Genomic DNA, 14,902 nt, shown 5'->3' with positions numbered 1-14,902 from the left:
GTGGTGCAGAACTGCAATGCTAACACTTCATAACACTGGGCAGTATCTGTCTAAACTGCCTACTGGAGTAGCCCATCTAAAAAGCTAGCGCGTGGAGAAGCGCAGATAACTTTCTTCCAGTGTAATAGATTCAAATGTCTGTGATGCTTAAATAAATTTTAATAAATAAAGTCACAAATATTAGCCAAGTAAGGCAATATACCCACACACAGTAAATAGCATAGAATGATAACATCAGTTTAAGGTTGTACACTAAGTTTTCTATAACTGCATAGGGGATATGTAATTACGCCAAATCATCACCATTGGAGGTAGAAAATGTTGTGGTACTTTCTACAAGGTAAGGAACCAGCAAATCTGATTCTTCATTTAAAGGACAGTTATTTTACCAGGAAAAAAAGAAATTCAAAACAGCTCTTCCAAATTTTGTAGGAATGACATGAAGTTCAAAGCAGCAGAGTGCCTCATTTCAAAGATACACCAGAAAAAGGAGATTCCTAATTCCATATAAAATTCAGACATTACAAACATGGCCAGGAAACACTTTCTCCCCTTAAAGTTATGGATCATAATCTTGTGGAATGGCCTTTCCTGATCAGGTTGCTCCCATGGAAAGCAGGCATCCTTACAAATATCCAGAGAGATGCCAAACATGATAAACAATACCTCCAAAAATCAAGACGTTGATTGTCGTTTCCCTCGCTAGAAACCCAAATTGCTTCCCATACTGCTGCCACAAAGCTTTGTTTTTACGATCCCAAAAGGAAACTTTACACTGCTTTGTCATTCTTTCTGACTCTTCTTGTGTCTTCTCTTTCCTCTTTTGAGTTTTATTAGTTCTTTTCAACCCTCAGAAATATTTTGTTCCTTTATTCCCTTACTGTTTTGTGCAAATAGGAGGGAACTTTTATCTTCTTCAGGTGGGAATTTCAGCTTAAGGATAAATATAACTAATTGTTCCAAGGGAACAAGCTGTTTTCATGGCAAACATACCTGAGCTGAATTTCATATTGTCCTGCATGACGAGACTGCACATTCCTCAAGATCAGTGTGAAGATGTCTTCATTTTGCAGGATTTCACATGCTGTTCCTGGCATTATTTCTTGCCCATCTTTAAACCAGTGAACAGTGGGGAAAGGATCTCCAGCAATGGCACAGGATATAAGGACATTTTGCCCAGGAGCTGCTGTCACTGATCTTGGTTTGCTAATGAACCAGGGCTGAATACCATCCTGAGGTTCTGTAGTTTAAAAACACAGTTTACAAATCAAGAGAAAATGCCAAGCTTGAACGTAACTAATAAGCTAACTAACTTCAAGGAAAGCAATCACAGACAAGCAAAGTTATTTTGAACATGCAGGGTATAAGTTTTTAATCTGAAAGTAAGTCAGGCTTTAATTTTGGAAGTAACTTGTGTTGATACTAAAATTAATCATTTACTTGGCACTTTACTGGCTCAATCCAGGCTTATATTAAGAGCAAAACAAAGGGACTTTAAAGCTGCCCTAAAAGGAATCTTGAAGATTTGTCCTTAGAGAATACGGGTAGGAACAGCTTTAAGGGAAGTGACAGTACTATGACTGCCGCGCAGTTGAGTGCTCATGTAATAAATCATCATTAGCAATTGCATAAAATAGTATTTAATATAGAAGACTGACCTTGAGGCTAGATCTCAGGGGAACTTAAGAGAACAGAGGAAGGTCTGAATCCAGAGCGGACAGTGATAACAGACTTCAGACCCACCCCTCGAGGCACAGGTCTCTGAAATTCTGGGGTTAAGATCCTTTACATTAAAAATAATAAATGTCTCCCATTGATTTCAGTAATTCTCAGTAACGACTATGGGAAAATGCTGGCATACATTAAGATTAGATAAGTTCCCTGTCTTGAAGGTAGTGAATGCCCAATCACAGAAATTTTGTAGGTACTTCAATGGTTGTTGTGGGATTTACATCATATGTTGATGTTCAAAGCCAAATTTTTTTGCAACTAGTTCCCAAATTGCAGAAATCATGTGTTCCTCACCTGCTACCACTACAATGCTAATATGAAAGCCAGGATACCTGGCTCCTAGACAGCTTTTCTGAGTACTCAAGGCTTTAATGAGAAAGAAAAACATCATTAAATAGTTTACATTAAGTCCATACCCAAGTAAACCTTACAGTTATAATTCAAAGCTGAATTTAGCAGAAGTTTTGTACTGTCCCTAGAAATAGGACTCAGGAATGCATTTTTGAAATAGTGACATAATGTTCCAGAGTGAAAAGTTTTTTTTTAAAGTTGCTTCTGCTCAAAATTCTTTTTAATTCAGATGCAGTAACTGAGAACTCCTAGCATCCTTCACAACAGACCTTATAAACACCCATATACTTTAAACAGACACTCCTCCAGCACATTAGAATTATTTTCTTCCAGCATTTCCTAAGGTGGAACAGAACTTTATACCTTGTACTGTCAATGTAGCCTGGGTTTGAGTTTCTCCTAATTCATTCCAGGCTTCACAGGTGTATTTGCCTGTGTCTTCAGGAAATACTTCCTGGATGTACAGACTGTACTCATTGCCTTTCTTCTCAAAGTGGAAATCTTCTGTCTCCTGGATTTCTTTCCCATTGTGCAGCCAGATAATTTCAGGAGGTGGGTTAGCTGAAAAACGGGAAACAACTAAAATCAGAGAGACACACAAAAACCCACCATATATTGATTAAGAAAATGAACAAGGTTGGTTGTTTTCTGCCACCTGATTCTGCAATGTCATCTTTAAAACATTCAGGAATTTCATTACCTCTGTCGAAGCTGTGTAATGTGGAATAGTTCTGTCATTAGAGTTAAGATACAAATGAATAAGGGAAGCATGTACAGAATAGAGAGGGAGAATGAATTCTAGATCCCACAAAGGTGTTATCAAAAGTTTCTATTACCAATGTTCATACCAGGACTGCTCTTTTCTGCTGCACTAATCTTACATCTCGCTGACAGGAATTCAATCTTGTTTAGTTCACAACGAAAGCTATTACAAGTCCACTGAGACGTAGTTTTAATTCAACAGCAGGATCCAATAATAACCTTCTTCTTGTTGTTATTACATTATTATTATTCCAATAAAGAAACACTTGTACAGGTCTGAACACCTTAACACTGGACAATGTTCATCCATCATGAAGGTCAGAATAGACAAAGCCAGCTTTGACTTTAAAAAAATTTATTCCTTGAAATATTATTTCCAAACTCAAGACACCTGCTTTAAGAAAAGGACAGTGGAAAAAAGCATACAATTTGCAGCAGGAATTAAAATTTTTAAATAATATTGTTCTGTAGCTACGCACCTGATACCTCCACAGTCATTATCACTTGACTTCCATCCATTACTTTGAGGTCAGTCAGGCCTTTGAGGAAGATGGGCGCAAAAGTCTTGTTTAACTTGACAGCCTGTGCACCTTCTGCCTTCTTGCTGCTCTTCTTTTCTGTGAGGGGCAAGAAGAGAACAAAAGGGCTTTCTTACTGGAATTTTCATGACATTTTAACTGACCTTAGGTTTGAACTGATTTTGAGTCAGCGATCTTATTTCAGCTCACAGAAGGCAAAAAATCACTGAAACCACTGAAACCACCCAATATAGCTGGTTTGCCTTGCCAGTAGTAGAAGCAGAAAGGCAAGAATTGGGAATGAACTGTCCATCCTTCAGGGATCCTCTTAAATCATTGTTAACAGATAGAGAGTATCACACAGAAATTTACAGTCACTTTCCCCACATGCTCAGGTACAAAAAAAAACCCCAAACCCCAACAATTTGTAATCAACAATTTAATGCCTTTAATCACAGCTAAATTCACATAAAAATCTTAAGAGGTGTTACAAGTTGCTATTCTCATGATTGATGAGTTAAATATGTAAAATCACAGGAATATAGGATTCACCACTCTGAAACTGCAAACCATTTTGATTGTTAGATGGTCAATATCAAATGGGTTTGAGTTCACCTCTCTTGTATTACACTTAGCCAACTGATTGATAATGGGAAAGACTGAAACCTGAGGTTACCAACACACATTATAAAAAAAGCATTGGATTAGGGCTTTTTTTTTTTTTTGAGGCTGTACTGTAATAAAGAATGGCTAACTAGCTTTTAGAAAACTGGCTTTTAGAAAATTGGCTTTTACAAAAGTGCTGCTGACCAGCCTTTAGAGATAGGGAGGGAGGCTGATTTGTACTAACCGTTATGCATATATCCATTGCGGACTAACTAACAAACACTTTAAAGATAAGAATGAAGCAGAATCCACCAAGCGAAGGACACCAGGTGGAATCCTCCCATCAGACTGTGAGGCTCAAGGAACACAGAAGACTAAGCAGGAGAGATAGGGAGGGCAGCTAGCAAGAGCTGGTTCTGCAGTTTGGAAAAGACCCAGGACGGTACAGGGCATGCGCCAAAGGACAAGTTCAAAAGTTCAACCATGAGGAAGACTCGGACCTTCATCCCCAGTGATCACCAAGGACCCCCAACAGGGGGCGTAACTTGGGCGGACTGAGGTGGGACTATGGGAGGAACTTATGTTAATGAAATAATTAGAATAACCCAACCTTTTCTTAGAAATGTAATGAATAAACATGAAAGCTGTAAATATAAAGCAAGAATCCTAACGCTTGGACACGCACGTATGGAAGGAGCTATCCCCCGTGCTGCCCGGCGCCGCAATAAAGAATACCTGCTTAATAACACTTAGTTTTCTCGGCTTCAGTACAACCAAATGATGAGCGCTGGAGTTAAATTAATCACTCTTAAAAATAAAATCTATCTGTGATAGATACGTAATTTCCAATTTCCACGGTGGTCTTCTCTGTCTTGGATTCAGAGGCTATGAAGCAAGACCATTTAACTGTGACCTATATGGTACACCAGACCAGGAAAGAACAAACATAGGCAAAGACACTTCTGAAGCCAAAGTAGTGATCATGACCAAATTTAAGAAGTCATAAATATTTATCAGTCACTTGGATACACTTTTTGTTTTGTTTAGCTTGAGTTCAGACCTCTTACATCTTGCCTTTAAAATGCCAACCCTACTTTCTATCCATACACGAAAACAGCTTCCTTTTGCGTATTCTTACCTTCAAAATTTTCAAAGGTATATCAAGATCATCCAAAATAGTATTACAGCAACACAAAGTGACGTGATGAAAAAAACCCCATTCATAAAAAGATGGTGATAGAAAAGCTGGAAGCACCTCAGTGAGAAAGTCCACTGAACCTCCTGAAGGCAAAAAGTTAAGCTTGTCCCAGGGTTATTTGAGCTCAACGTAAATTTGGAAGCTGCCTGGAGAGGAAGTTTTTCCTCTTCTCTAGCAAAGCATTTTCTAGCCAAAATCTTGTCTCGCTGGCTTATGTTGTAGGTCTTTTCTTGGCACTGAGCAGTGAGACATTGATGCATGTGAGAATGGAAATATGGGACTTGACTGAGACCCACTCAGCACAGTGTTATGCACTTACTACTCTGAAATGCCTGATTCACCATCAGGCAACATTGACCCATCTTCGGGCTTCCTATAGCACCTGCTTGTAAGTGACTAACGCTGTAGAGAAAATAGCCATGAAATTGGCTACCATCTACAGTAATAAACTGCTGTGGTTCACCATTTGCTCTATTTTGTACTGTTTACTCAGGGAAACAGCTTCAAACAACTGCTGTACTAAACAATATCAGCACATACTCCTTCACTACTCTAATGCTGTGCAGAAAATCCCTTTGTTCCTCAAACTGAAGCAGACCTGGGAGGGAAAGCAGAAATCCATATAATGGGAAAAAGCAGGAAAAGAAGAAGGAGGGAGGAAAAGGAAAAAAGAAGAAAGTAACGAGACAGGAAAGAGATATAAAGAAAAGGACATTTAAATGATAATGTTTCTGTTATCACTTTTATTGAAATAATTCATGACATTGCAAATCGAGGAGGCAGATTTGCAGTTAAAGGAGAGCAAGGAAAGGAAAATAAAAGCAGAGGTGTGGTTCCAGACCAACAGAGAAACAGACTTGGGGTACGATCAGAGAAATTCAAGCCTTCAGGAAAGGACAGATAACAAAAAAAAAAACCAAATAAAAAAAAAAAAAAAAAGAGCTGAAACAGCTCCCATGAGAAAATCAACAATGCCCAGGAAACAAGGTTGGTAGTAGCGGCTCTAACAGCAATTCTCCCAGAGCAGACGGAGCCGCCTCCAGCAGAGACGTGGTACAAACAGAACTAAGTACTAGCAGCACTTCACATCCCTCCCAACTGGCTCTTTGCTTTATTAGACTGACATGCCTGTTCCGTGTAGTCTAAATAAACGGATTTCTGTAATCAAGGAAGACAATACAGTATAACAGCCTCAGCTTATTAAAAAGAAATGGGTGAGCAACTACAGAAGGAATAGAGCAAAATAATTTCCCAAAAGTAATTTTTCAGCAATGCTAACTCCTCCAAAATAATGGGCTGCAGAAATGGAATTTTCATGCACTGGAATAAAACCACCTTTCTTGCACAGAGCTGCATAAACATTAAAAGGAAGCAAGCAAATAATTCACAGTAACTGCATATATGAATCACAAACCCAACAAGATTACAAAAGAGTTAGGCCTCAGTTTCTGAAGTTACCTTGGGCAGATATACCCTATGCTGGTGAGGAGACCTACTGATATAAGTGACATTAACAAGATTTACTGCAGGTACAGGCCTCTACCCCTAAAGAGTGACCTGTGAGATCAAAGGATGAAGAACAACTTGCCATTGTCATGGATTAGTGCTCACTGTTTGTAAGTGAAGCTGTCAACCTGAAATGAAGGGGGCCAGAACCCGCCTCACCATCTCAAGAATCTTAAAAACAGTGTTTGAACTGAATTTAAGCACTGCATAGGTTTATGCTGATCTCTTGTATGAAGACCAGGTCTGTGCTTAAACAGAAAATTATGATGGCGAGTATCAAAAACCAGAAGTCTATAGTATATGAGTAGCAAAAAACTTAGAGGGTACAACTTCAACAGTGCAAGAAAAGTTACTGGAGAGACAAAAGAGTTATTTCATTAGGGGAAACTGAATGTAATCACGCAGAGGAACATTAAAATGGATTATTAAGTCTGAAATATTGAAAGCTTTGGGACTATTCCAGGGACAGAAACAAAGAAAACTTTATATATCAAAACCTTTCTGAAGACATGCCTACCCTTGCAAACCTATCATGTACCAACACACATAAGCTCTGATTTAGTCCTTGAAGTATTATCTGATTTCTCAATACCTATGACAAACCAGGAGTAAAAAGGAGTCTCCCTTTCTGTTGCTGATGTTTTTTGGAGCATAGGGGCAGTGAAGGCTTTTCTTTACCAACAGATATGAAATCTGTTGTATGTAAGAGCTCAAAAATTAGAAGATATCATGGCTAAGGCAACCAGTATTCCTTTTCAAACATACAACATCCAGGATACAGTAAATATATGGCTAAAAAGACTGACTCCAGGGCAACTTGAACAGGCTTTCTTGAAAACAAACATTCTCCCCTACTTTTTAAATATTTTTTTAAATGGCTATCTCTAATCTTATGCTACTGTTGTTCAGCAGTATAAGTTGATCACTAGCATATGTTTGTTGCACCAACAACTTAAGCAGAATATCACAGAAATTGTCTAATGTTTCTTGATTTGGCCGCAACAATTAAAAAGACTTAAGTTCTACTCCATAAATGCTATTTGTTCATTGAGAAACCATAGAGGCTCATTTTCATGTAACATTTCTTTCTTTACTTAAATTTGGTATTGTGGACCTTTAGAAAAAAATTAAACCGACCTACTGACAACTTTAGTTTCTCGCAGATGTTTTACACAAGGCCACACAGCCAGTTTTAGATACGTTATTTAGATTTATTTAGTCTTAGTCTAAAATCATTGCATTTTCTCAGAAGGGACGGATACAGACATGCAGAGGCCAGCTTACAAAGCCTGAATGTTAACTATTTTCAAATTCTTCTGAAGCTTGTAAATGCTTTTAGTTGTTTGTTTATTGCATAGCACCACGCAGCGAATCAGTGCTCCTCTGACGAAGCCTTTAACATTTCATAATTTTACCATGAGATAGCAGTGCTGTACGTTTTAGCAGCTGATTTTAATATACCTAACGGCTTCTTCAATTTTAGCCTTTACAGGTCTTATTTGGAAAAACAGCAATCAATTTGATTTTGGAGGGCACTTAGGAAAAAAAGGGACACGGCTCATTCAAGATTAAGCAAATAACTCTTGTTTGCATTTATGGTGAAAAGATACTGTTGAGTCTACTTCCTTTTGAAAACTCTTGGCTAATTATTTTGTCAGGAAAGTAGTACGAGGAAAACCATACACAAAAAAACAGGCACCGTTTGCAAAAGGGTAGCTTCAGAAAGTGTAACAACTGTAGAAGTTCACAGTCCCTGGCCACAGCTAGGTACTAGCTAGTCTCATACATCAGGAACAAAATCTGTGACTTGCACGAGGAAAACGGAGGGCAAGGAGATAAGAAAAACAGGACACAAATAAGCAATTTGCACACAACAGAAGGCCAGTATTAGGGCTTGCTTTCCCTCGCGCCTCCAAAGCCCCTTTCACTACATGAACCCTGCTGGGGTTTGAGATTCATATGCTCTCCAGACACAGCTGGCTTTGGAGCCCAAAGCAGGGGGAAGGAAGAGAAAGAAGAAAGCAAAGGTAGGGCTCCCAGCTCAGATACCACAAGTCACTGTGCTTCTGGCTGAAACAACCCTTTGTGACCCCGCAGGATATTTTTGCTGCCAAAACTACAGACAATAAAAATATGGCACATCTGGCACCAGAAAGGAAATCTGGAACCTAAGGAAAGTTTTGTCTGACATTAGTGTAAGGGCATGACTTTGTTATATATCTACGCATCATCAAGCTTAATCAATTGGATGTGAAAAAGAGATCCGATCTCTTCCTATTATGTTAATGCGCTTTAATCGCCTGTAGCCATTTAACATCTCCCTCACCACTCTTACTTCTTCTTACTTTCAAGTAGGAGTAGGTTCGCCTCTAAGAATTAAAAGAAGGAATGTAAGAGTTAACACATAGCAATATTGCCATAGCGACTAAAAAAATTCTACCCCAGGCAGTTAATTTTCTCCCTCCTTTTCCTTTCTCCAATCAACTTCTGCTGCTGCAGTGAGTTCCCCCAAGGTGGATCATGTCAAAGCAATTCATGAGGAACATCAGGAAGTACCACATAAGGTGAGCTTGATAAAACACAGGTACATTTCAATAACTTGCTTTCAGATCATGCAATTAGTTTATTTTACGGTAGCTTATAAAAGATGCCACAACTTTTTAACCACAGTGGTTAGTTTCGCGAGAGTCAAATCATGCAGGATAATATAGAAGATACTTTGTTTTTCTCAAAGGCTGCTTATAGAGCACCGAACTCTCAAAGGCTTTTATAAAATTATAAGCTCAGGAAGTTTTAGACTTTTTGCACAGAGCTGTGGTCTGCCCAGCTGAGGCATTCTCTGGTGAGCAGTGGTCTGTCATTTCAACAGGCTTTTGATAAGGCATTGCACAGGGTGACAGATTTAAAAGTCCATCACAATGATCCCACTTATATGGTTCCTATGGCTTTTGCCTTTCCTCAGGCTTTAATATGCATGACTGTTGGGAAATAGCAAGTAATGAGATGCACAGCTCAGTGGGAAATATAGCCTGGGAGACCAGAAATAGTAAGCAAAGCATTTAAAGGGTACCTTATATACCCACATATGTTTTCTACAAAGCAAAAGTAATACAGGCTTTTCCCACAGCATTGCCTTACCCCTAAGGGTTCCTTTTTTTACTAGAAAGACACTCTAATGAGTATGCAATCTATGTTTAAAAAATCCACTTAGCGCATTAAATCCACAGAGATTAAAGAGAATTTAAACTCTTCCAGTTTCTTACAAGAATATAGATTCTCAGCATATTTGGATGGCAATAGAAAAAAAGATATATTGCCTCTGATAGACGACTATTTTTATGAATCTCTTACTCTGTTTTCCTGTGTTTGTGTAATCAATAGCTAATCCATCTACAGCTACCATATCAAACATCTATCTATCTATTGACCTATATTAATAGAAATCTAAGGTGACAAAAAATGCTTTCCTACTATTTGACTTATCTGAATCCAGGATTTAAAGATTCCTTACATAAATTTAACCTACACACACCTGCAGACTGGAAATTATTGCAAAAGGAGTCTTAATGCTAGCTGTGGGCCTAAGCCAAAATATACTTGAATTTTTTAAAACTTAGACCTGGAACTTGGTGCTTGAACACAACTGTAAACACCTTTATATTTATAAGCAAGGGTGAGTTATTGTGTTGAAAGTGTATATGTAAAAGAAAAAGTGGAAAATTCATGCTGCACTGAACAGTTAACCTACTACAAATCAATTATACAATACACATTTACCAGTTTAACTGTAAGTATGCAACCAACTATTTACTTTCTAAGGTAAGAGATTTAGATAAATCTATACACTTGGAGAGAAGGAAAAAAAAAGAATCAATAACTGCACTGTGGCATTTTCATTTCCAGATTTCCTGTTGAAACTGGAATGAAGAAGAAAATCCAGATCACGATGCAACCTTTAAGAAGGTTTCCAAAGACTGGACCTGGGTTTTACCTAGCCTGTAGTCAAAACAGTTAACATTTTATAGACATCATCTATTCTAATAAATGTGCTTGTTCATTTGCCTACCTAGATGTATTGAAGACTTTTTAATGTGAGCTGCAGAATGCGGATATCTCCTGTTGAAATATCAGGAATTCAGCATGCTCAATACTGCACAGAATCACACAATAATTGAGTTCAGAAAGGACCTCTGGAGACCATCTAGTCCAGCCCCTAGCTCAAGCAGGGTCAGCTACAGCACTGCACATATACACCTTCAACGCAATAGCTCAGCTGCACAAGATCAGGGTTACAACTTGTTACAAGTCAAGGACATGCAAAGAATAGAGAGTTTGCTGCCTCATGTTCAGAACACTGCAAACAACTTGCAGTGTTTAGTCTTAGAAGAGATTTAATTATACTCAAGGAATCTGTTTGCCATAATCTTGTGGTTAACTGCCAAATAATGCCTAGTCTGAGCTGTGCGGAAGGACTGCCTCAGCAACAATTACCATTTATGGTGTTTAAATATCATTTTGGCTCAGAGGCTAGTAAGCCAACTGAGCTGAGGAGAATGCTTAACTCAAAAAACTCTCTTTGTAAGCAAGCTCAGAGAGCGAAGCAGCAGATTCCACTAAAATCTCTCAAAGCAAGACGCAATTCACACACATACACACATCGTACAGATCTTGATCTTGAAAAGAGTTTCACCTCTCCAAATATTTTCAATGTAAATAAATCCTGCTGTTACCAGACCTCACGTTAACAATGCCATGAACTAAAAAAAATAACAGATTTTAGAAGGCAGAAAATCAATATTAGGCCACCCATCTGATTTGCCTTTCTTCCTGTGAAGTATTTTTCCATCTCAGTCCTGAAGTGGTATGGTCAAAATATTTTCTGAAAGTTTTCCAAGAATTCCAAACTTGATTTATACTGGCATAAAAAAATATGACACCTCTATGTTCTTGAGACATGTAGGGACATTTCTGCTTTATTAGATCTCAGGTTGGTATGCCATTTTGCAAACTTGGGTCATGAGAAACTAGACGTTTCATGAACTAGCAGTATTCTTTACACATCTACCTCCCATCATCTATTTCTGCAATTATAATCTGGCTTTGTAAATGGAAGGAGAGATTTAAATACCCCAGGGAGATGCTTTCGCTGAACAGCTGGGCCAAGTTATAGTCTGGATGTTGTGCCTTGAATTACACAGAAGAACTGTTAACCCAAGACTGACAATGCCCTAAGCCTATACTAGTCAGGGTGGTTAGGGATATAAAAAGGATGCCGAGTTCCACCTTATCCAGTCTGGCAATCTATTTTACTGCAGGTTAGTCTTCCAGCACTATCCTGCAGCTCAATGTATGCTCCTTCTTTCCCAAGTCTTGCCCTCTCTATGGGATATCACCAGGTCATCAGCATCTTAACCTCCGTTTTGCTTACTCAGTTTGTTTGGCAACTTACAGCATTTGAAAGAGATGCCACCCCAGAAATCCCACTATCAAAAGGCTTACTGCACCAGTAAGAATCATGATTTGGGAGGAACAGTCAAAACAGAATAGAATAGACTATTTCAGTTGGAAGGGACCTACAGAGATCATCTGGACCAACTGCCTGACCAATTCAGGGCTGACCAAGAGCTGAAGCATGTTGTTAAGGGCACTGTCCAAACACCTCTTAAGCACTGACAGGCTTGGGGCACTGACCACCTCTCTAGGAAGCCTGTTCCAGTGTTTGACCACCTTCCTGGTAAAGAAATGCTTCCTAATGTCCAGTCTAAACCTCCCCTGATGAAGATTTGAACCATTCCCATGTGTCCTATCACTAGATCCCAGGGAGAATTGCTCAGCACCTCCCTCTCCATTTCCCCTCCCCCAGAAAAATCGCAATTTAGACTGCAGGGGACAGAGATGCAAAGTAGCCAGCTGAGTTCACAGCAGATCCCTTTGCAGTCAGCAGACCAAATTCCTCAGTGACAGTCTCACTGGAAGTTTTTGCAGCTGAAGAAGTGTTTGCTTTTGCCTTCAGAACTGTCTGCCTTATTAATGACTAACCCTGTTTGCAAGTTATTTACATCAGGTAATTGGTCTTTCGTCACTGCCACAGACAGCAACTCCATGGAAGGCCCAAGAGTGCATATACCTACCAAATGCATTTATAAGGCAGCTCAGCTGGCCCACTGCTAACAAATTCCCCAGCATCAGATACCAGTCTGACAGGCAGAACTGCAGAAAAGGAGATTTACATATGCTACATCAAGCCAGCTTAGCTCCACAGTGAAAATGTGCACGCTGCTGAGGCAGAATTTCACCTTCGCATGTACAGTCTCAATTTTTTGTGTTGCTGCCCAGGTAGAATTTCACTTAATTGCAGCGTACATGATGTATAGAGATACCACTTCTATTAGGAAAAAAACCTGGGCTGTGCATGAGCTGAAATGCAATGGACGCACCATAGGAACAGGCAGTGACCTAAAGCGCAAGTGTCCCCAGGGACGCCACTGATATAAGGAGTTACAGCCCCTTCAGCCCTTCCCTCCTCTGGCAAATCCACACTGGCAACAGAATAGTTACCTGTGGTAGTATTAAAATAGCTCTGCTCACTCTGTTGAGTGAGTAATCAAAAGGATACTGTGCTAAGAATGCTTTTAAGGAATACCTCAAATAAGACAAACAAGACTCAGCTTGAGAGCAAGTAAACATTTGAAGTCAGACTAATATAAAGGAAAAAAAAAAAAGAAAAAATACATCAACATTGTTTTTCTGGGTAAAAGTTGGTGTCAGAAAGGAATTCTAAAGCAAGGCTTGTTTGGCATTTAAGTTCAGAAAAGATAAGGTAGTTCTGGTATGGCGTTGTTTGTGTCTGTCATCTCTTCTTGATGATTTATATTCAAAATCTCGCAACAAAGATATTACGCTAAAAAAAACCAAGGCAGAGTCTGTACATGTGGACTGGCAGTCAAAGCTTGAGTAAAATTAAGCTGCATGGAAACACCTCCAGTAGCACACAGCTATACAAAGTTGCTGTCCTGTTCCTTTCCTCTACTGCAAAGGAATCACCTGCTCATTACGGTGCTTCAACATCTCTGTATTGCTCATTTTTTCCAGTTTGTAAAATAGAAACCTTATTCTTCTAAGAGTGAGGTATCACTGTTTGGCAAAATTAGATCTCAAGAAGTGCTAAAGCAGGTGTTGAAGTGGTATATTTGCCTCGTTAGATATAATTTCTACCCCAAATGTACATACAACCAACTCTGTTGTGCTGCTTCTGTTATGTGGACATTTTTTTTGCTTTTTAGGGCAAGAGAACTGCATCGACTTGCAGAACTCGTAAGGACAAGGCAGCACCGGCTAAATTTCAGCATGGGGACCTTGTGTTTGTTTTTTCAGCTTTGTTTTCAGTTTGGCTGGCCATACTAACCTAGGGACCCTGTGCTGCAACCCAGTTAGGTATTTGAGCAACACACTGTTTGTAAGACTAAACTGCAGAAATGCACCTTTAAGAACTCGCCATCCTTACTTGGCTCTATATACACCAGCTTATGTGTTTGAAATTTTCAGATTTCTCTTTAGTCACCTAACACAAAGACAGATACTTCCCTTAAGTAAACCGATCTCCTCTTTTCCTTACTTGGACCTTTCTTTCCTACAATCCTACTTCTCCTGCATATACTGTTGGTAAAGCAATTCTTTAATTCTCACCTTTATAGCTCTTGGTGCTGAGTATCACTTGCTTATACACTCATAACTGTCCTCCATGGTCCTCCCATTTCCCTACACTTTTGATAATGGTATTCATGAAAATATTTATACTGAGAAGATACATGCATATCACCCCGCTCTCAAACCAATCCCTTTAGTTCACTGAGTCCTTTGGTTAAAAGTCACTTTTTAATTATTATTCTCTTGAAGACCTGTGAGACCCTGCTATCTTCTGCTTTTCAGTAAGCATTGGCCATACTTCTCTGCTTATGCAAGAATTTTTTTTCTGTAAGTGAAAATTCCGTGAGATTTTTGCACCGGAACATATATATATTTGTTGGTGTATATGTTTTACATCAGCTGGTAACGCAAGGTACTCAACAGGCTTCCAAAGACTGTCAACATCTCTGCTCCCAAATCCAAGAGAAATTAATAGAAAGGAACAAAACTCACACTAACCAAAGTGCTAATTATCTTTTTTTAAAAAAAGTAAGCATAGATACATCCTTAGATTTTGTCTTACTGCCTCTACAATTTTAATTCT

The 14,902-nt window shown here is 38.9% G+C and overlaps 1 protein-coding gene across 3 annotated transcripts in view; it reads right to left on the bottom strand.

Moving 5' to 3' along the window:
• Positions 1–14,902, bottom strand: part of MYLK (myosin light chain kinase) — a 218,344-nt gene that overhangs the window by 82,587 nt on the left and 120,855 nt on the right. For all 3 annotated transcript variants that reach the window (XM_086464977.1, XM_086464979.1, XM_086464978.1), the window contains 3 exons: positions 3,324–3,461; positions 2,446–2,643; positions 994–1,240 (listed from right to left, as the gene is read on the bottom strand). In XM_086464977.1, the coding sequence (XP_086321103.1) occupies positions 994–1,240; positions 2,446–2,643; positions 3,324–3,461 (583 nt within the window). The remainder of the gene's footprint in view (positions 1–993; positions 1,241–2,445; positions 2,644–3,323; positions 3,462–14,902) is intronic.

Source organism: Leptosomus discolor, chromosome 5 (assembly GCF_034619465.1).
Source record: "Leptosomus discolor isolate bLepDis1 chromosome 5, bLepDis1.hap2, whole genome shotgun sequence".
NCBI classification, from domain to species: domain Eukaryota; kingdom Metazoa; phylum Chordata; class Aves; order Leptosomiformes; family Leptosomidae; genus Leptosomus; species Leptosomus discolor.
The sequence above is the reverse complement of the archived record's forward strand: the minus strand, read 5'-3'. Positions and strand labels throughout refer to the sequence as shown.